The 22250-nt window shown below is 35.4% G+C and overlaps 3 protein-coding genes across 5 annotated transcripts; 1 reads left to right on the forward strand and 2 right to left on the reverse strand.

Annotated features, from left to right (window-relative positions):
* Positions 1-7150: 7150 nt before the first annotated feature.
* On the forward strand, positions 7151-9176 carry LOC133822147 (2-phytyl-1,4-beta-naphthoquinone methyltransferase, chloroplastic). The gene is made up of 8 exons (XM_062254384.1): positions 7151-7321; positions 7398-7462; positions 7546-7636; positions 7832-7920; positions 8104-8237; positions 8335-8396; positions 8597-8696; positions 8861-9176. Exons 1-8 carry the CDS (start codon positions 7199-7201, stop codon positions 8959-8961), a joined length of 765 nt encoding a protein of 254 aa, XP_062110368.1. The 5' UTR covers positions 7151-7198; the 3' UTR covers positions 8962-9176.
* Positions 9093-13423, reverse strand: LOC133822146 (cysteine-rich receptor-like protein kinase 2). Of its 3 annotated transcripts, none has more exons than XM_062254381.1 (8): positions 13129-13423; positions 11474-12227; positions 11268-11381; positions 10885-11024; positions 10496-10706; positions 10161-10395; positions 9901-10051; positions 9093-9798 (listed from the first exon to the last, which is right to left on the reverse strand). In XM_062254381.1, exons 1-8 carry the CDS (start codon positions 13141-13143, stop codon positions 9454-9456), a joined length of 1965 nt encoding a protein of 654 aa, XP_062110365.1. In that variant the 5' UTR covers positions 13144-13423; the 3' UTR covers positions 9093-9453. The 3 variants fall into 3 exon arrangements, with proteins under 3 accessions (XP_062110365.1, XP_062110366.1, XP_062110367.1); XM_062254382.1 differs by having other exon boundaries at positions 11474-12234; XM_062254383.1 differs by lacking the exon at positions 13129-13423 and adding an exon at positions 12528-13107.
* A 3664-nt stretch (positions 13424-17087) lies between these two features.
* LOC133822149 (cysteine-rich receptor-like protein kinase 3) lies at positions 17088-20506 on the reverse strand. The gene is made up of 7 exons (XM_062254385.1): positions 19515-20506; positions 19055-19168; positions 18825-18964; positions 18511-18724; positions 18178-18412; positions 17950-18094; positions 17088-17848 (listed from the first exon to the last, which is right to left on the reverse strand). The coding sequence occupies exons 1-7, from the start codon at positions 20275-20277 to the stop codon at positions 17516-17518; spliced, it is 1944 nt and encodes a 647-aa protein (XP_062110369.1). The 5' UTR covers positions 20278-20506; the 3' UTR covers positions 17088-17515.
* Between the last annotated feature and the right edge of the window lie 1744 nt (positions 20507-22250).

Below are 22250 nucleotides of genomic sequence, written 5' to 3' on the forward strand. Positions count from 1 at the left end.
GCGGCGCCCAGCAAGGCCAAATTCTGACACCTGCTTCTTCGAGCAAGGGCCGCGGCGCCCAAGAACAGGGCCGCGGCCCAACTTCGGGGCAGCCATTTTTCCTTCGTTTTAACCTTTTAAAACCTCCCAAAAACATGTCTAAACATTCCCAAATCATTAAATCAAAGTTCCCAAACTCCCCAATGGTCCAAAACCACCAAAACCCGAGGTTCAAACAACCTAAAAACTCAACGATTCACAAAGCCCAATTCAAGCTTAAAAACTTTTAAAAACTTAAAACTTAAACTTGAATTACCTCCGATTGAGTTGTTTCCAACTAAATCCTTCGGCTAATAAGCTTCTAATTCTCCTTAGGATTGATATACCTCGATCCTTGCTTGATTCCGAGTCCTAGAACTCAAGATACCTTCGAAAATGCGATCGGGAACGAAAAGGGAACTTTAGGGAGAGAGAACGTACAGATCGTTCTTTTTATTTTCTTAAAAGGTTACTTCAAGCTTAAGTAGCTTCCAATAAAACCTAATGCTCGGGGTCCCGAAAACACCCCCGGGGACATTATAGTCAAAACTTCCAGAATTTCCCCCTGGTTTTACTAACTCCCAATTTATCACCAAATGTTAATTCCCATTACCCAATAACCCGGTAATGCTCTAAATACCCCTTGACTTACTCCAAGTCAAGCTTAAATCCCATTGTGACTTTCCCACTAGCTTACCTCCTAGGATCGTCTTGTGCTGGGTAACCCTGGCATAGCCAGATAATAACAAAGCACCACGTCCATTTCACATATATGCCAAAAATGCCCGAAATGGCCAAAATATGAAAATCACCCAATTAATCACAAATGGGTTCACATACATATTTAATACACCTAAACATGCATATTATCATTAAATAGCATAATAAAGCAATTATGGCCCTCCTGGCCTCCTAATCAAGGTCCTAGACCTTATTAGGAAATTTGGGGCATTACAAGAACCCTTAGTCCCATCACAGATATTCAACCAGGTGCAGTTTTCTTACCTTTGATCTTTGCAGTTATTGTTTACGAGCAACTCTTCTCAAGCACGATCCGTTCCTGAGCCTAAGCGTTTAACACCTAGTCACAACCAAAGTAGTAGGTTTCGTTAATATCCAAATATAGGTTTTCTGGTACAAAACTAACTTCCGGACAATCGAATCCCACCAAGCACGGTGGTGAAATCGATCCTGTAATGCCCAAAATTTCCTAATAAGGTTTAGGATCTTGATTAGGAGGCCGGGAGGGCCATAATTGATTTATTATGGTATTTAATGATTATATGCATGTTTATGTGAATTATATTAGTATATGATAGTGAATGCATGCTTATGGGTTTATATTTTAATTGCAAGGGCATTTTGGTAATTTGGCCATTGGATGAATATTGTAATTTGTGAATGAGATTTCATTATTATGGAGATATATTCGAGCAATTCGGCTTGAGACGGTCATATCTATGGATTAGCGGTTTTGTCATAACGGGGTCAATTTTGGGGTAATAGAAATGTTTATTTGGTGATAGATTGGGAGTATTTGAGATCATGATGAAATTCTGGAAGTTTTGACTATAGTATCCCCGGGGTTGTTTTCGGGACCCCGAGCACTAGGTTTTATTTGAGGTTACTTAAGCTTGAAGTTGCTTCCCAGATAAGAACGTACGTTAGAAAACCTCTCGTTCTCTCTCTCGACAGTCCGTTATACCGTTTGAACATTTTTTAGGAAATCTTGAGTTCTAGGAGTCGGAATCAAGCGAGGGTCGAGGCATAGCGATCCTAGGAAAGATTGGAAGCTTCTTAACCGAAGGATTTGACGGAAAACAACCCAATCAAAGGTAATTTAAGTTTGAAGTTTTATGTTCTTAAAGTTTTTAAGCTTAGAATTGGACTTTGTGAATTGTTGAGTTTTTGGTTAGTTTGAACCTTGGGTTTTGAGGGTTTTGGAGTATTGGGAAGCTTGGGAACTTTGATTTGATGATTGGGGAATGTTTGGGTATGTTTTTGGAGGATTTGGAGTGCTTAAAACACGTTTGGGAATGACCCAGGGTTGGGGGCCGCGGCCCTTGATGGAGGGCGCCGCGGCCCTTGCCTCAGAGAACCCTGGGGGCCGCGGCCCAAGGTGCTAGGGCCGCAGCCCTTGCCCTGTTTTCACCCCGTTTGCTCGTTTTGACCCCGGGAACTTAGCTATGGGCCTTGGGAGTGTCCCTACTACTTGGATTAGTTTGGATTGATCTCTTGGAGGCTAGATATTGGTTTGAAAACCTTTGATTATCGTGTTATTGATGGTGTTCCATATTTGGTTATGACTAGGTGACCGCTAAGGGACTAAAAGTTGATCGTTCTCAAGGGTCGTTCTTTAAATCATTCTAGCTCGACTTTAAGGTAAGAAAACTGCACCCCATGTGTGACATGCATGGCTATGATCGATGCATGTTGGATGTTTAAATGTAAAAATTGATAGCATAATGAATGCTTGGCAATCTTGCCCATTTGCATATGATTATTGTTGAGGCATGCTGGATGACTAAGTGTGATGTATGTGATGTATGAGAAACATGTGATTAGGGCATGCCATGAATGATGAGTATGAGACTGGTCAGAGCTTGAGTCTCTGTGTTTGTGCATGATCATAATTATGCTAGCAACTGTTAAGTAAGCATGCTGAATGCCCTTCTTGTGGATAATTGGCATATGATACACATTGATAGCATTGCTTACTTGTGCATAGTACTGACTAATTAGTCAGATTTGGCAAAGGTGCTAGTATCAACTATGAAGCCGTGACTCATTAGTCAGGTTCGGCAGTGGTACTGGGCACGTCACACAAGGCTGACTCATTAGTCAAAATTGGCAAAGGTGTTAGTATCAACTGTGAAGCTGTGACTCACTAGTCAGGTTCGGCAGTGGTACTGGGCACTGGTCACATTGCGCTAACTCACTAGTCAGAACGACCCTAGTGTGATTAGTGCAAGCTATGTCAATTAGACCTAATCGACCTTCTGCATTGAATGACTCAAAGAGCATTAATGCAGGACCGACCTCAAGTTCGATGAATATAAACAAGCGTTTATCTAGCCAAAGGCTAGTCATCTAGAGCCAGGGCCAGCGAACCCTGTGACTGTTAGGTCACATGGCTATGGGTACCAGCCCCTTAGTGACATGCTTGTCAGTCACTCACTTGATAAGAGCCATTGCAGGAAAGCCTAGGTAACGGTGTCGTTACACGGCTATGGGCACTGGGCCCCTAGTGACTTGGTTGTCAGTCGCTCAGCATGGTTTACCAGAACCTCAAGTGATATTCACTCATCTGATCAGAGCTATGAGCTCCGTATGATCATTTTGATCATCATATGCATGGCTTGGGCATTGAGGCCCCTAGTGACTTGCTTGTTGGTCACTCAGCATGGTTTATCGGAACCTCTAGTGTTACGACACTCATCTGATTAGGATTGACTTGATAGTCCTCTAATCAGAAGGCCAGGATTTCTTATCCTGGATACCCCAGCATTTGTTTGAATTCATTTGCATGCTGAGTAGAGCTATGATTGCTAGGCATGCCAAATATGATTTGATATCATGATATGACTGTTTATGAGCATATGAGTTTTCTTGCTGGGCTTCGGCTCACGGGTGCTTTGTGGTGCAGGTAAAGGCAAAAGGAAGCTGGACCATCCTTGAGTTGGAGAGCTTAGGTGATGACGTGTACATACGTAGCTGCTCGACCAATACTTGGGCGAGGTTTGAAAGAGGAACTAGGGTTAAACCTTGTTTTGCCGCTTAGAACGGCCTGTTGTAAATATTCTTTTGTAATAGACTCTGAAATTATATTTTTGGGATCCCAATGTATATATTAAACGTTCTAGTGAAACGTTACATCTCAACCGAAATTTTTAATCCCTAAACCGCTAATCACATTTAGTTACACGTTTATGGCCACTTGACTCGATTAGCGAGTTTAGCACTGTTTGCAATGTGCACTGTAGAGGTCCCTGGAGTTGGGGCGTTACAGATCCCGAGCATTCTATACCACATTCCCATGCCTAAAATCCCCAAATGTTCAAGTGTGCACCCAAGGGCTGCGGCCCTTGAAGCTTAGCCGTGGCCCTGCCCTCAAAACAGAGCCAAGGGCTTGTCTGGAAGGAGACACGCGCCGCGGCCCTTGCCTTGGGCGCCGTGGCGCTCACCTTCGGTCGAGCCCCCCTTGGCTCATCTTCAACCTAGGGCTGCAGCGCTCAAGAACAGAGCCGCGACCCTTCCCTTCGAACTTAGAATTCCCACCATTTCCAACATCTAAACCTCACCCAAAACCATCCCAAGGCTTCCCATTTCAACACCCAACAATCCCCACACTTTCAGAACAAGTTAAGCCACACAATTCAACAGAAAAACTTAGCTTAAACTCATAGAAATCATGCTTTTAATTCCTGAAACTTAAGAGCATAAACACTCAAAACCAACCGGTCAAAGCTTAGATTTAAACCTCTAATTTATAAATTAAATTTATAAATTAAAGCTTACCTCTTCAATGGAATCATTTCCCTAACCAAAACCCAGCTAATTTCCAAAGCTTTCCAGCTCAAATTCCACCTTAAACATCAAAATTGAAATCACCTCAATACCCAGCTGAAAACTCAGAATTGAAACTTAAAAAACATAGTTTGATCCTTACCTCAACCTTGATTAAGTATCTCCTGGATAATCTCTGAGCTTAGCTCCAAATCCCCACTGAATTCCTAGCAAATTCCCAGTTCAATCCCCTAAATTCTCAGTGTTTTATGTTTCCTCCTTGAAAGAGAGAGAGAGAAAGAAGAAGTCGGTTTAATTTTCTATCTAATGTTTCTCTAAAGCTTAAGCTTAGTCTTATCCCGTTAAGTCAACCCCGAGGCTCGGGGTGCCGGAAACGTCCCCAAGGGCAAAACGGTAAAATTCCCCAATATTCCCGCATAGACTTCCTAACCTCAAATATATCTCCATATATTTATTTTCATAACCCGATAGTCTAAATAGCTACCCGATACCTAAAATACCCTTGACTTATCCAAAGTCAACTGCTAAGCCCTGTTGTGACTTTCCCCCGCTAACTAGCTCTAGGATTGCCTCGAGTCGTGCTCTGCAGACCTACCCACATAATAATGACAATTACCATATACACATATCACATTAATACCAATATAATCGCACAAGCATTATTAATCATATAATTATGCATTTAAATCAATAAAATCATTCAATTCACATTTAACCCAATAATGCCCTCCCGGCACACTAATCAAGGCCCTTAAGCCTCATTAGCGAATTTGGGGTCGTTACACTCATATTTTAATTTTTTTTAATAAATCTTCCCATAAGTATAATTACCAATGTTATAAAAGGAGGAAATTACACCTCGTGCCCAGTTTTTAAATACCCCTTTCGCAACTACTATGATTTTCAAACATTTCAATTTATACCCACTTTTTTTTAATAAAAATTCTCATTCTATCCTTTGTTAATTTTCCCACTCCAATCTGATCCAAATATTTATTCCAACAATTACGAGTGAAACAAAAGTTATAAATTATATCATCTATAATATACTAGGTAAAAACAATGTGAAATGCATATTTCCTTAGTTTTATATAAGAAATGTATTAGTTTATTTTTTTTATTTTTTTTAACTACCATATAAATTTTAAATAAATAAACAGTGTCATATATTATAAAAAAAGACATAAGCATAATTTTTTAAAAATAAACCAAAACATTGTCTACAGTTTTTTTTTTTAAATATGATAATTTTATTCTTTTTTAAAAAATAAAAACTATTAAACCAAGAATATGTTACATAAACACTTTTTATTTATCAAGATATATTGAATTCTAATTTTAAAATTAAATAATTTTTTTCTAATTTTCTTTTTAGAAAAAATACCTATAAATTTCAATATAATAAAATATTAAAATTAAGTCTTATGATTTAAATTTTAAAGAGTCGTAGTTTAAATTTCAATATAAACCTAGTGGTTTAACTTTTAAGCATTATAGTTTAAATTTTAAAAAATCGTAGTTTAAATTTGAGTCTTGTGGTTTAAATTTTAAAGAGTCGTGGTTTAAATTTTAAAGAGTCATGATTTAAATTTTAAAGACTAGTGGTTTAAATTTTAAAGAATCGTGATTTAGATTTTAAATGATTATGGTTTATGTTTTATATGATCGTGGCTCAGATTTTAAGCCAAGTAGTTTAACTTTTAAGTATCGTGATTTAAATTTTAAGGAGTTGTGGTTTAAATTCAAGCATCGCGGTTTAAATTTTAAAGAATTGTTATTTAAATTTTAAGAGCTTTGTGGTTTAAATTTTAAAGAGATGTTGTTTAAATTTTAAATCTTGTGGTTTGAATTTTAAAGACTAGTGGTTTAAATTTTAAAGAATCGTGACTTAGATTTTAAAAGATTATGATTTATATTTTATATGGTCGCGGTTTAGATTTTAAGTCTAGTGGTTTAACTTTAAGCCTTATGGTTTATATTTTTAAAAATTGCTGTTTAAATTTTAAGGCTTGTGGTTTAAATTTTAAAGAGTGGTGGTTTATATTTTAAGCTTTGTGGTTTAGATTTTGAAGAGTTGTGGTTTAAATTTTAAGTCTTGAGGTTAAACTTTTTAAAGGGTCGTAGTTTAGACTTTATGTCTTGATGTTTATATTTTAAATGATTGTTGTTTACATTTTAAGATTTATGGTTTACATTTTAAGCTTTGATTTTTATATTTTAAAGAATAATTTTTCATAGATTGAATACATTCCTATAAATATAGTTGTCACATATATATATATATATATATATGACACACTACAATTATAATGCATTTCCAATTTAACTATAATATGACACATATAATACAAATTACAACAACACTTATAACCATGTTCTCAAATAAGAATAATTTGGGAAGTCTCGTGACAATAATGGGTAAAGTTCAACTAAATATATTTAATGTCTAATTTTAAATAACTACTTCCAAAAATGGGTGATTCTCAACTTTTCCATTGTAAAAGCCATATTTTAAAAAAAATTCCCTTCATTAAACCGAAGTTAGAGCCCAGCTCAGCCCAGCCAGCTGCTGGCCCATTTTATATTTTCGACTGTTAATTAAGACGAAGATTGCAGATGCAGATGAGGTGAGGTGAGAATTGAGGGAAGAAAAATGATTTGCAGAGTGGTGACACCTTTTCCATTATCGTCCTCTTCTTCACCCGCCCACCGCCCCATTCGATGTACTACAGAACGTCGAGCTTTGTTTAATCGCATTGCCCCTGTTTACGATAACGTCTCATTCTCACATTTTTTTTTGGTATATGCTTCTTTTTCGCTTCAAGCTACCTAATCTTCTTCTTCTATTGCAGTTAAATGATTTGTTGAGTCTGGGTCAGCATCGAATATGGAAAAGAATGGCTGTTTCCTGGAGTGGGTATGTAACTGTACAAGCTTACAACTTTTTTTTTTTGGTTTATTATCATAAATATATGTGTGATGTATTGACTTGTGGAACAGGGCAAAAGTGGGAGATTGTGTTTTAGATTTGTGTTGTGGGAGTGGAGACTTGGCTTTCCTCTTGTCTGAGAAAGTTGGGTGCAGTGGCCAGGTTGGTTCTTTCTCTTACAACATTCTCTGGTTTACTAAAATTGAATTTGACTTTATGAGATCACATTATGTGTTAATTGTAATGAGGAAGTAAATTATGTGCAACCCCATTTTGATTTATTGTCATGAATTTATATTATGTGAATTGGGAATGGGAACATATAATCTGATCATGTTTGATTGTCACAATACGAAGGTGACTGGTCTTGATTTCTCAAAGGAGCAGTTATCAGTTGCTGCGTCGAGGCAGCAGTTGGCCTCTAAACCCTGCTACAAGAATATTGAGTGAGCACTGGTAAATTTTGTCACTTGTGGTTGTTCAACTCATTATTTGTGGTTCTTCGATTATGACCAAAAAAAAAAAAACATGCCAACATGTTTTCTCAACTTAGTACTTTATATTGTATTCTGTATATCAATGATCACCAGATATTGGAATTGATAATTATGTTAAGCATTGCTTTGAAGGTGGGTCGAAGGTGACGCACTTGATTTGCCCTTTCCTGATGGTCACTTTGATGCTATTACTATGGGTTATGGTCTTCGAAATGTAGTAGATAAGCGTAAAGCTTTGCAGGAGATGTATAGAGTGCTAAAAGCAGGTAGCTTACATTTGCTATCATCCTCTTTTGAAAGTACGAATTTTTTGTGATTTTGTTGTTTCATAGTTAAGTTTATTGTTTTTGCTGTGCTTTTCAGGCTCTAGAGTATCTATTCTTGACTTTAATAAAAGCACCCTACCAGTTAGTACCTTCATCCAGGTATTCAACACAGTATATACTGGTCCTTGCTTGTAAATGAATATTCACTATGTTTCATCTTGCTGCATATTTCACCTGATTTGAAATGTGTACTCTGCCTTTATATAATGAAATATCAATTTTTATTTCCAGGACTATTCTGCATTTGCTGCTTACATAAATAAGATCTTAAAAGGTTTGGATGTTTTTCTCTTTGCTAGGAATGGATGATCGACAATGTTGTTGTCCCAGTTGCAACTAGTTATGGGCTTGAACAGGAGTACAGATATTTGAAAAGTTCAATCAGAGAATTCTTAACAGGTATTGTTTTCCCCTGGTATCTCATCATCATGATTTTCTGTTTTGATTAAATTGACCCTGCGGTCATTATTGATTTTTTCTCCTCAAAGTTCATTTAGTGCTTCATAGACAACACATGCACTAGAATAGTCAGTTAGAATCAAAAGTTATTTTTTTATGGTCAGGTAAGGAATTGGAGAAGTTGGCATTGGAAGTAGGTTTTTTCGAAGGGAGACATTACGAGATTGGTGGAGGCCTCATGGGAGACTTAGTAGCAAAACGTTGAGTTTATGCTTTTCCTAGAAACATGTTATTTCTCAACATGTGAGACAAGATTGCCAAAAACAACAAAAAATATATTTGTCACTATTCTACTCAAATTTCCTTTTATTATATGCATCTTAATCTGTTGTCTACTTGTCGAAAATTTGGAAGTTTTTATTGTTTGTGAACTCACTAGATAATACAATTGTAATGGAGTAACCCCAAAATCTTTACAAATTGCACTCTCACAGTCCATCTACTTCCTCAGATCATTCAAAAACATGAAATTGGGTTCAGCTCCGCTCATATGTATGTGCACAAAATGTTTGTGCACATGTGACATATCATTACACTATTTACAAATCTATAATAGCCCTTTCGCACTTCATTTTCAAAATAATTCCCATCAAAAGATGGCTGCAGATTGCCTTCACTTGGCTGAAGTGAGAACAGATTGAAATCCTGGGAATCAGGACTCACCGGAGAAAAGATTCCTCTCTTTGACCACTTGCCATCATCTCGGATAGAAAGAACTATGAGTAAGATTAGCAATAGAACCATCATCATCTCCATTGAGAGGATAAGAAGGGTCCTCGCATGTGTCATTGAGTTCCATTGTCTTTTCATCAATGAAAGGTGGGCTGGTGGGAGGAGGAAGTTGCTCCTCCTTCTTGGTTAGCATCAGCAGTGCCTTTGACATTGTTGGTCTCAAGGAGCTACTCTCTTGGGTGCACAGAAGTCCAACATGAACCACTCTAGATATTTGGTTCTTCATTGCCTGATTGTCTCTATAGTTATGTAACATCAGGTTGGGATCGTAAAGTTCTTCAACTCTCCCAGATTGGAAATACTTCCATGTCTGTTTTGACCAAAGAGCAAAAATCATATCAAATGAAATTCAGTGTCAATAATTTCACATTTTTGTTTCATCAATTAAGAGTTTGTGCATGTTAAAACTTACAAGTGTGACTAGGCTGTCCGAGTACTCTGCACTTTTGCTCCTGTTATTCTGTCTACCAGTAACAATTTCCAACACAAGCACCCCAAAGCTATAAACGTCCACTTTTTCTGTTAATTGGCCATGAGCTAGGTACTCCGGAGCCATATATCCTCTATAAAGCAGACCAACCATAGTATTAGGTTTCAGTACATTTTTCCAAGATGAGCTATGTTAATCTTCAACTAAAAAAGGAAAAAAGTAATACTAGTAAAAAAACTCACAATGTTCCTGCAATGGCTGTACTGATGTGGCTCTTGTCTTCTTGGAAAGACCTGGCCAGCCCGAAATCAGCAATCTTAGCACGAAGCCTTGAGTCCAAGAGGATATTGCTGGATTTGATGTCCCTGTGAATGATCCTAATGTTGGAGTTCTCATGAAGATAAACTAAACCCTCTGCAGTGCCAACAATGATCTCATATCTCTTCTCCCAGTTCAGTCCTTTGCCTCTAGTTTGATCTAAATCATAAGTAGAATTTATTTCTTAGTGTTAGAGCATGTATTTTGGAGTTCAAAGTAATGTTCAAAATCTCATCAGTGATCAGGGTTATGTTCATACCGAAGATGAAACCATCGAGACTCTTGTTAGGCAAAAACTCGTACACAAGAAGGCTTTCAGGGCCAGAACAACTGCAACCCAATAACCTGACCAGGTTCTTGTGCTCCACAGTGCTTATTATGTTGACTTCATTGTAGAAATCTCCTGCTCTATGTCTGTTGTTAAAGAAAAGCCTCTTTACAGCAATCTCTCTTCCATCAGGTAAAACTCCCTGCAATTGAATAAGCTAATTATGTGTATTTTTTCTGGCAAATATATCTTCTAAAGTGGTTTCAAACTATGTCCTTAGTAGTTGAGGTTGACTAATTTCTCTGATGCTAAATATCACAGATATAAAGGACATGAAAGAAAAAAGGATAATAAAGGGAGAGATGAAGAGGGCTTATTACCTTATAAACTGATCCAAATCCTCCTTGTCCAAGCTTGTTATTGTCGTCAAATGATTCAGTAGCCTTCTCCAATGTAGAATACTTGAAATTCAAGCTACTATCATTCAAGGTTTTCACTAACTTGTTTGCCTCGTTTGAACCTGAAATACCAAGAATTTATACACAGCCAAAATTAGCAAGTAATATCAACCAAATAGGTCCTAGATTCTTTACTATAATGTACTGTTCATATAGCTTCTTTACACAACTATACGTGTGTTGTCGTCTTTTCAATCATAATGATAAATTTTTTGGGGGCGTTTCTAACAAAATATTATATTCATTCTAACTTGTATGTATATTTCCATATACGTAGTTTGAGCAACGAGTAATGCTCTTCTTACCTCTTCGTTTCTTTTGTATGTATCTATTCTTCCATATATGATGTCCAACAGCCAATGCAACCGCCAAAACGACAACCGAACTCACAACCGAAACTATGATCACTACTCTCGTTCCTGCAAAAACAAACTAAACAACCTTAATATAATCCTTAAACACAACAAAACAAATCCATTATCAAATGCAAGCCAAACCACAAATTTCTCACCACTTGAAGTCCCACTGCCAGCTTCTTTGTTGAGAAAATCTTTATCGTCGTATCTCATAAAGCAACCAGTGTTCAAAGCCCGACCCTCCGACCAAGGCAAGCATCCCGTTATGGTCTCCGAAGCGTTTTCCAAACAAGCTCTGCAAGAGCTCTGGTCCAAGTTCCTCCAACAATCGGCCATCACATAAGCCGACTCATTCGCCGCACCCACTTGAGCCTTTGCATACCCTTTATTCGTCGGAGCCCCGGAAACCACCATGCGCAACGCCTGCCTAACCGAAACACCGAACCCCGATCCCTTCTGGGTCTTGTTCCCGCAAACGGTTTTGTCTTCGGGTCCCTTGTACTCGTTGAAAAAGCTGTAGTTTTCGGCTCTCATGAAGCAACCATCGAGGTAGATTCGACCACTGTTGAAAGGGAAGCACTGGGGAAGAACCGAACGAGCCTCGGCGTAGCACAAGACGCAGTCGAGAAGCGAGAGGTCGCCGTAGCATTGGGCCAGCCCGAAGTTGGCGTCGGGCCCTGTCCCCACCACGGCGCTTCCATATCCCTCAGTTCGCATCTGTTCACTGATGTTCTCCATTACGGCCACGAAGTTTGGAACGAATAGGGTGCTGTTGTGCTCCAATTGTGTCCCGCACGTGATGCTCACCATCTTCGCACGTGGATCGGCCATTGAAGTTTGGAATAGCAGAAGAATTATCATCAGCAGCAACGGCATGGTCTGTTTTATCGTCATATTCTCTGCTTTGATCTGTTTTCTTGTGGCACAAAATGAATATATGAATGCTTATTCAAAGATTAAACCAAAAAAATGGTCAACTTTTTTTTTTTATTGGTGTTCATATTCAGACAGTGCGTTGTGACGGGTTCAGCTCATTTTCTCTGGTTTCTCGTTCACGCTATCTGAATTCACGTCCGACTAAGATATTAAACGACAAAAGACGAAAGCTTTCAACAGCCAAACGACACTAAAATTGGTGGGAAATCAAGTGGTTTGTCTGCTTCATCCCTTGATAGACTTTCATATCAAGTTTTGGAAGTGAAGACAAACCTGAACCTAAATGGTCGTAGATCCCACAAGCTCAGCTGGATAGTACGTCGGGACCCACTTCAGTTTTTAGGAATAAATTTTTTAAAAAACAATTCTAGAAGAAAAAACTTAATTGTCGGCATTGAATTATTGGGTAGGCATCTCTACACGACAACGACCCTACTTTCTGAACTTTCTCCTTTACCAAACCCAACTCCCAAACCACCCTTGTTCCTCCGTCGCCGGCGTTCAACGGCCCCGATTGTTTGACTAAATCTTATCTTTACTGAATTAGAGAAAATGCTAACAGTTTTCAAATAAATGGATTAATATATGATCCAGCTGAATGACTCTGTTCATCTTCTTGAGTACTTGAGATGAAGCAGTTGTAGAACAAGATCAAGATCAATACAGTCGAGTGATATCAAACCGAAACTTATATAGATTTATGTAGAAAATCTTGAAAGCTATACAACTGTATCATTATCAAAGTTTGAGTTCATGTAATATTGAGATGTTTTCTTAAATAGGACCGATCAAGCATGTAAATTGAATCTGATAAGATCCAAAAACATTAACCAAAACAATTAATATGAAATTAGATAAGAATAGTGAGTTGTACCTGGTGTTCGCACATAGATTGGGTTGCTGTAGTTACGAGATTAGTCAGGAGGCGTAGGAGTCTCCTAGTGAAATTTAAGCTCAAAATTAAAGACTATACATATATATATATATAAAATGGGTATTGAATGTTTGGAAGGTATAATATATCTGTCAAAAACATGTTCTTTCAAGTCAAAGTGTTCGAAACATGAATTGTGGATTTTCCTCCCAAAAATAAAAATGTCAACCCGAACGCGGTTTCGTCGTCGAAAAAGTCAACTTTACTGTTGAGTTACAGCCACTTTTGCGTATCTGAACCTTCCTTTAAATTTAATGGTGGTGCTAGTGGGAGGATTCTGGATAATAATTCAATGAAATAGTTTTTTTCTTCTATTTTACTTCTTTTGACCAGTAGGAATAGAGTGAACTTTTGCCAACAAAAAAGAGTGAATTTTTGCAGTTAAAACTAATGTTTTAGATAAATGTGTATTTTTTATGAGAATTGGCAATAATTTATTGATGCAATCCAATATATGTTCCCATACATTTAAATTCAATAAATATGATAGAAAGAAAGCTCTCAAGGAGGAGGTCGACAGGTTAAAGGAAAAGCGATTCATACGAGATGCCTTTTATTCTGATTGCATTGCCAATCCAGTGTTGGTCCCGAAACCCAACGGCAAATGGCGAACCTGTATCGACTACTCAAACCTTAACAAGGCATGCCCTAAAGACTCTTTCCCCTTACCTCGGATAGATTAGCTCGTAGACGCCACTACAGGTCATGGCATCATGTCATTTATGGACGCTTATTCTAGATATAACTAGATCACTATGTATGCACCAGATCAGGAACATACGAGCTTCGTAATTGATAAAGGGTTGTACTGCTACAATGTCATGTCTTTCGGGCTCAAAAATGTTGGGGTCACGTACCAAAGGCTCGTGAACCGGGTGTTTGCTGAGCAGATTGGAAATACACATGGAAGTTTATGTTGATGATATGTTAGTTAAATCGAAACATAACGATAACTGTGTCGACGATCTCGTAGAATGCTTTACTGAACTATGAAAGTATAACATGAAACTTAACCCACAAAAATGCTCTTTCGGAGAGTCTTCGAGAAAGTATCTTGGGTTTATAGTAATGCACTAGAGATAGAGGTTAATCCGGACAAGATTAAGGCATTGATAGATATGCCCTCACCTCGGAAGCAATAGGATGTCCAGAGCTTAACTGGATGGATGGCAACATTGAGTAACAACACAAGTAGATGACGTACCTTATTGATGCAATCCAATATATGTTCCACACACTTAAATTTAATAAATATTATAAGATATTACTAACCAACCATAAGTAGCCACCTCATGTGGTAATGAGCACTTTAAGATGCCAAGAAACAAAAAGAAGAATATTTAATAATATTTTTTTCAAAATATAAATGTATTTGACTAATAATGTTTTTTTTTTGTGGGGAACTAATAATTTCTTAAAATACTTTTTAAATTTTTTTAAAAATATTTGAATAAATAAATTAGTTATTGTATATTAGAAAGAGACAATGCAGCGCATAGAAAGCTTAAAAAAAGAGATAAGTTGGATAAAGAAATTATATAAAAAATGAAGAGATATAAGATGATGATAGAAAAAAAAATAACAAGAGAATTATATAAAAATAATATTTAGAGAAAACAATAGTTCAGAAGAATCCTAAGCAAGAGAAAATGACGCGAGGAGAGATAAATAATAAATAAAATGAGAAGACAAAATTAAGGAGAGAAAAAATGTTGTGAGAAATTGACTAAAAAATTGTTTTACTTATAGGAACGTTGATAGTAATTTTTTGTTGTTTATAAGTTTTTTAATTTTTAAAATTTATAAAAAAAATTATGTCGTAGAAATATTGTCAATCATGCCAAACACTAGTATTTATTTTTTTGGAAATATTTTTCTGTGAATAAAATAATTTTTTTTTTTTAGGGTAAATGTCAAATAAATCCTACTTTTTACAACAGTAATTTGCAAAAACTATCTTTCTTTTGTGTTGATCATAACCAAGCATGATGTTGATAAGTATAATTTTGTAAAGGATTACAATTCCTTGCCTAAAAATCTTTAAAATAATTTATTCTGGAAAGGAAACCATTAATTTTTATTATATATATATATAATACTAGTATTATTATTGTCAATATATCTGGCAAATCAATTCATCCTCAAGAATTGATTTTAAAGTCATTGGTATAAGAATTTTTTTTTGTACGAGTCAATCAAATGCCATTTTTTGTAGTAGTCTAGCCATAGTGGGTTAGTCAACATATTCGTTTGTAGATAATGGTATTATTTTGTCTAACAGGAGGAATGACATGTGTAATCAATATATATATTTAAATATTAGTGATATATTATTATTTTTTAAAATAGTAAATTTTAATTTTAATAAATGTGATTGGCTCCCATCGTGTATAATAATACATGACCATTACTTCAAAAACTTACTTAAGCAAATCAAATTATATTCTCTTTAACCAGCCTACTAGCTATTATTATTATTTAAAAAAAAAATCATAGTCTATTAGCTATTTAATTTTAGTAACTAATATAAAAAAGTTTTTTTTAAAAAAAAAAAAAAAGCAAAGCAAGGACTGTTTTGCAGTAAAAATGATCGTTTATTTGTAACTAATAAACACAGATAATTTTAGCTGCTACAAAATATATATCTTTTAATGCTCACAATAATTATGAAAATAACTACCATTATTCCAAATAATATGATTGAGAAGTTGAATTGGTTTAAACAAAGAAAAATATAAAATCAAATTATGTGGTAAAAGAAACGTTACATGTGCGCAAGGAGGAGACTGACTGGACTTTATTTCAGAATTGACTCAACTACCACCATTTCTAGTGGTGGCCTGGCCTCTACTACTATCCTTCTAAAATATTAATGTTAATATTAATAATTGTAATAAATTTTTACCAAATTTGGCATGCCATCCTTATCTTGTTCATTAGATCAAGTTGGTCTTTATTTAAAAAAAAGTAAATAAATAAATATGGTTGGTGCTGAACATTTTAACATTTTGGAATTAAGACAATTCTATCTTATTACAACAATACTAAGGTATATGGTTTTGATTAGTTGGTGATTGAAAAATTGTATTTATAAAAAATGTATTTCTGAAATAAAAATATGAATTTATAGTCTCAAAACATAATTTTTAAAATATGATTGATTTAGTATCTGAAAATTGTTTGTGAGTTTTAAAAAATTGAATATATGATTAGTAGAGTTTAAAATGATAAAATAAAATTATGATATTATAACAATCATGTACCTTCCTTTTATTTTTCAAATCGTCGCCTTTCATGAGCCTTGAATCAATCCAAGAAACATGTGATAATATTGATTTATAGTAATACGACAAGTCCCTCCACTCCAGTCCAACCAAAAATTGTGTCGTTATTACTGATATAAATAGACTAATCGATACCAAATTATTTTAAAAATTGATTAATAAATTGGTTTGTTGTTGAACCTTCGGATTATAACTTATAAGATACCGGTTGCATTAACGTGTCTAAGTTTAAGACTCAATGATTTGTTAAATAAGTCTCTTTTTTTGAATTTTAATCTTTACTTGTAGAATTTTTGCCATTTTTCATTGCAATACGTCCAAATGGTTAGGTCCTAAATAGCGAATGGTCAACAAAATACAAAGTCAAGTTTATGTTATTATAATCTTTAGAGAAAACGGTGGAGTAAGTCAAAGTTTGTATTATTATAAACTATTAAGGATAACTACAGATTTAAGGTAAAGAAAACAATTTTAAATATTCATTCTCTTTGAAATCTCGCTTTAAATATAAGTTGTACGAGAAAAGAATCTTCTTTGTACGTATGATAACAAATATCAATATTAGTGAGAAAACAAAACCATTTAAAATGGCTAGTTACGAAAACAACCCTGATATAACACCATTATGAAAACTTGGTACGAAGGACACACCATTTTGTCATTTAAATTCAGCATTTACTCTAAATAATACCACTCATTTTCATTATAATAAAAATGATACTAACTATTAGCATATTCTCAAATCTTTACCAAAAGAGTACTTCTTTACAAGTAATTTACAGGCTAAAAAATATGGGCAAAACTCTGATAAATGCTGCATGGCGAGATAGCTAGGGACTCTTTTTAACTACTAGTGACGTTGCTTGAATCAGCTTACCTTCAAATGGCATTTCATTTAGATGAACTCAGGAAGAATCAAAATATTTACAAAGCTAAAGCTCAAATCTAAATCTTCAGTTCTGGTGAATGATAATGGAGCCGTGTGTGTTTAGAATGTGGAAGTAATATACAAACTGATTCACAAAGAAAAGAAAATGTTCATCTCATCTTGGTTCAACCCAGCTTTCTGTCATGTTGTTCCCTGAGGACTGTGTGTTAGACTCATGCTTAGAAGAGTAGCCTTCATTAGAAGGGATGCTTCTGACAATCTCTGTGGAACCAGAATTTAGAAAAGGCGGTTGCGTTGGCTGCGGAATCTCATGATTTTCGGTCAGAAGATTCACAACAGCTGACATTGATGGTCGCAGCTCAGCAGAGGCTTGTACACTAAGTAGCCCGATTTGGAGTAACCGAGACGCCTCTTCAGCTTCAAAATTGCCTCCTAGGCTTGGATCAACTACTTCACTTAGTGTGCCAGTTCCATAATGGCTCCAAACCTTTACATAATGGTTAAAAAAAAATTAAAACAAGGTTTTTGCAAGTCTTTATCACCTGATGTATGAGAGTTTTTTATCTATTTTGGAAAGAAAGACCTTACCATCTGTAGAATAGAGTTTGAGTTTTGATTAAAAGAATTGTTCCTTCTTCCACATACTACTTCAATGACCAGAATTCCAAAACTATAAACATCTGCCTTCTCAGACAACTTGCCACGAACAATGTACTCCGGAGCCATGTAACCACTGGAAAAGTCAATTGAATTTTCATATTAGAGATGGGATTTTAGCTATCAAAATCATCACCAAGTAAATTATTTTGAACTTACAGTGTGCCAGCAATGGCAGTGCTAATGTGAGTTTTATCTTCTGGAAATAATCTAGCTAATCCAAAGTCAGCTATTTTCGGTGTCAAATCGTCATCAAGCATAATGTTGCTTAGTTTTATATCTCGGTGAATGATTCTCAAGTTTGATTCTTCATGAAGATAGGTCAGGCCCTCAGCTATGCCCAATATGATCTTATACCTTGACTCCCAGCTTAGTTGCCGAACATTCTTTAGAGCTGAGTTCATTCAAAGATAAACAAAGGATAAGTAAAACTGACTAGAAATGATCATTGCTTCAACATTGAAAAAGTTCAGCTTTTGGAGAATTCGGTACCGCCAAATAAGTTATCATGAAGGCTTTGATTTGGTACGTATTCATAAACAAGAAGGCTTTCAGGGCCTGTAATGCTGCATCCCAACAGCTCAACAAGATTTTTGTGTCGAATTCCGCTTATCAAATTCACTTCGTTAAAGAAATGATCCACCCATTGTCTTGTATTGAAGAAAAGCCTTTTTACCGCAACAACCTTGCCATCTGTTAGAACACCCTGAAAGAAAGTAAGATAACATAACATGATGTTATTCAATGCAGGGAAAGAAAAAACAACAACTTCATAAAGAATGTAACTTAGAAAAATCAAATATTACCTTATAAACTGAACCAGATCCTCCTTGTCCAAGCTTGTTGGAGGCATGAAAGTAATTGGTGGCCTTTTCAAGAACTTCATACGAAATATTCAGTTTGGACTTGTTCACAGTGTCCAAAAGAGCACCTAGTTGCTTCTTCTCTGATGAAATAAGCAATAGTTTTAATGTACAATCGAAGGAGCTCAGCTCACATAATGTCATAATTGAAAAATCGCAACCAAGTCAATTACCTCGCCTCTTTCTCAGTACTCTTTTTCTTAAGAAGAAAATCACTGCGGCAATAGTGAAGAGAAGAGCCAAACCAGCAGATGTTGCAGCCAAGATAACAGCCAAGGGGCGGTTCCCTGAGAAACATTAGGATTCAAAACATGATTATTTTATTACACATTTGAAAGGAAAGAAAAGCATTTAAAAAAAAGTAGTTAAATCAGCTCAGTGGTGAATTGTTATGATACATATCAACTGTAACTTTCAATGGATTTTATTTCTATAAAGCATCAAGAAATTGTACTTTTCAACATCCAACCACATTGCAAATTACTATAGGACGAATACAAAGTCACAAACAGATCATATTTTGCACTTTTGAATATAGTTGGCTACATTGTCACAGAAAGCCATGTGTGAGCAGAAAATTCTCTCTAAAAGGTTAAATCTTAGAACTTTCCAAAAAAAAAAAAAAAAACTCACCACCATTTCCTTGTCCTGAAGCACTAGTTGAATTGTCATAGAACTTTTTTGTTGAATATCTTAAGTAACAGCCAGCATTCAGGATCCTCCCTTCTTCTTTGGGAGCACAAGAACTAACGTTTTGGACAGAACTAGCCAAACATTTTTCACAAGCAGCTCCAGTCACAAACTCCCAACACTGAGCCAAACCATAAACACTTGTATTCCCCCGAGTCATTGACCCCACAAAATACCCATCATTGTTTGGTGCTTCAACGCTCAAATTCCTCACCAACTTCAAAACATTAGCTCTAAACATCGTCCGGTTCCCACTAAAATCACCGGTAGAACAAACTGTTCTATCTTGCCTACTTAAACTTTCATTGAAGAAATTGTAAGAATCGTACCTTAGATAACACCCATCATAGAAAAGTCGACCCCCACGAACGGCCCTTTGGAAGGGTAAGCACCTTAAGATCTGGGTCTTACACTGAGCAAAGCAGAGATTACAATCGTCCTGAGAAAGGTCTTTCATGCACTCCCCAAAAGTGTAAACCGTGGTATTACCAGTCCCATTAATCACAGCTGCGTATTTTTGTCGAGCAATCAATGGGCTCAAAGCGTCCAAGGTCGCTAAGAAGTTTGTGATAAAGGGTCTTCGTTGGTCCATTGAGGCAGTGTTATTAGGGGTACATACTAGAGCTGCTTCGGTAGCTCGAGGATCAGAAAGAACAGAGTCTGGTAATAAACTTAGAAAGAGAAGGAAAAATAGTGCAAAAGACATTGAAAACTATAATAGAGTTGGGTCTTTTTCTTCAACAAAGATGGTTTGTGTTCAGTGGGATGTTCTGGAAATGGATGATATATGCAAGTTTATCCCGAAGTGAATAAAGATGATGAAACTTCATGAACATCTCTTGATCGAAGTTGATTTCAAGGTTGAAATGGGTAAACGCGTAATCTGGGAAGGTAGGGTCCAGACTAAGTTCTTATGGGTGGCGAAGTTAATGACACGAAAGTCAAAGGCCTTATTTTACACATTAATTTGCACTTGTATAAAACAATAATTCTTTCTAATTCTAGTACATAAATCTACGTATCTTTTAATTTAAGCCAACCCAGAGGAATGTGTTACTATCCAAATTGAAAACGTCCATATTTGGTGTTCGAATTACAAACATCTACCCTTAGATGACACGACAGGTTGGTTTGTCAAAACGACGACAAAACGATATGTAGTAGAACCGACTACTATGGTTTGAGGGGTCTGGCGGGGTCCATGAATATGATCCATCCATAGCATGAACAAAAAGAATAAGGAAAAATACATCATTTTCAACAAAATCCACGGGTTTCCCCCATTAAGTTTTTGATGCCTTGAAAAATAAATGTTGAGAATTCAAACTTATCTTTTTGGTAAAAAAACTAAGGAAGATGAGTTTAATCATGGTGGAGCTCTGGTTTGAACCTTGTAGTTGTTGATGGTTGTTGTAATTCATAGCCACCAATACCATTACAGATTATTTGCGGCGCTGCAACCTCTCCAAGTTCGAACAGCTTCAATCCTCTCTCCGGTCAATCGTTCAATGGGAGAGTAACACGTGGCATACACCCACGCAAACGACGTCCAAAGTGGGGACCTTTAACTATGTTTCCCACACGACCACCAAACATGATTCTTGTGTTTATTCCAATTTCCACATCATAAGATACGATTGCGATGTCATAATTCAGGAAAAAAAACGACAATGGAAAAATATTAGCGACAAGCACTAAAAAACGATATTTTAACCTACAAAACTACATTTTTTTTTTCTAATTAAAAAAATTACAGTAAAATAAAAGTTGTGTTTCATAGGTCCATGGTCCCCATAGTACATTAGATAGAATCATCTAAATAGTCTCAATTAATTGATTTAATAATTTTGGATAGTTTCACAGAGTTATACCAATTTAGAGAATAAAATAAATTTTAGGACAGATTTATTAATTAAGACAAATCGGTGTATAAATTAATAAATAATTTTAAATCATGGTTCAAATTATAAATAATTAATTTGATAAAATATTTAAATAATTATTTAATTAATTAATCAATAGAAAATAAATCCGGCCTTGATTCTAAGTCTAACGACTTATAATTAAATGGGAAATTTCACGGGCTTTGTTTTTGAAATTTTTAACACAAAAATAGAAATATTATTTTTTATTTTAAAAAAATAAAAATATGTTTGGTAATTATTTTTGTTTTTTGTTTTTAAAAACAAAAATATAATAAATTCTTTTGATAACTTTTGTTTTATTTTTTGTTTAACAATATAAAATAAGGTGTTGATTTAAAAAAGAGAAGGAAAAAAAACAAAAAATTCGAAAATGGTTTGAGAATTTTATTTTCAAAATTTAATAAATTTTAATTAAATTTTTTTAAAATAATAAATAAAAATAGAGTTACCAAACACTATTTTATGTTAAATTGTCAAATTTTTAATTAAGTAAATAAAAAACTATTTTTTAATCGTTACTGAACAGCACCAAAACTTTTAACAGGTTATTGTTTAATTTAGAACCAACTTAGTACCTTATTTTCTAATTGATATATTACTGAATATTATTACGTGAGTTTCAATTACTAATTTTATCGTCAATATTTTGTATTGGCTAACTACACATATATAGGCAATTTTAAAGGGTATATAACCGTTTGGTACTCGTATTTTATCGAAATACAAATTTGATACTTTATATTTTCAATAATGC

The sequence above is a fragment of the Humulus lupulus genome, chromosome 3, assembly GCF_963169125.1.
Source record: "Humulus lupulus chromosome 3, drHumLupu1.1, whole genome shotgun sequence".
In the NCBI taxonomy this organism is placed as follows: Eukaryota; Viridiplantae; Streptophyta; class Magnoliopsida; order Rosales; family Cannabaceae; genus Humulus; species Humulus lupulus.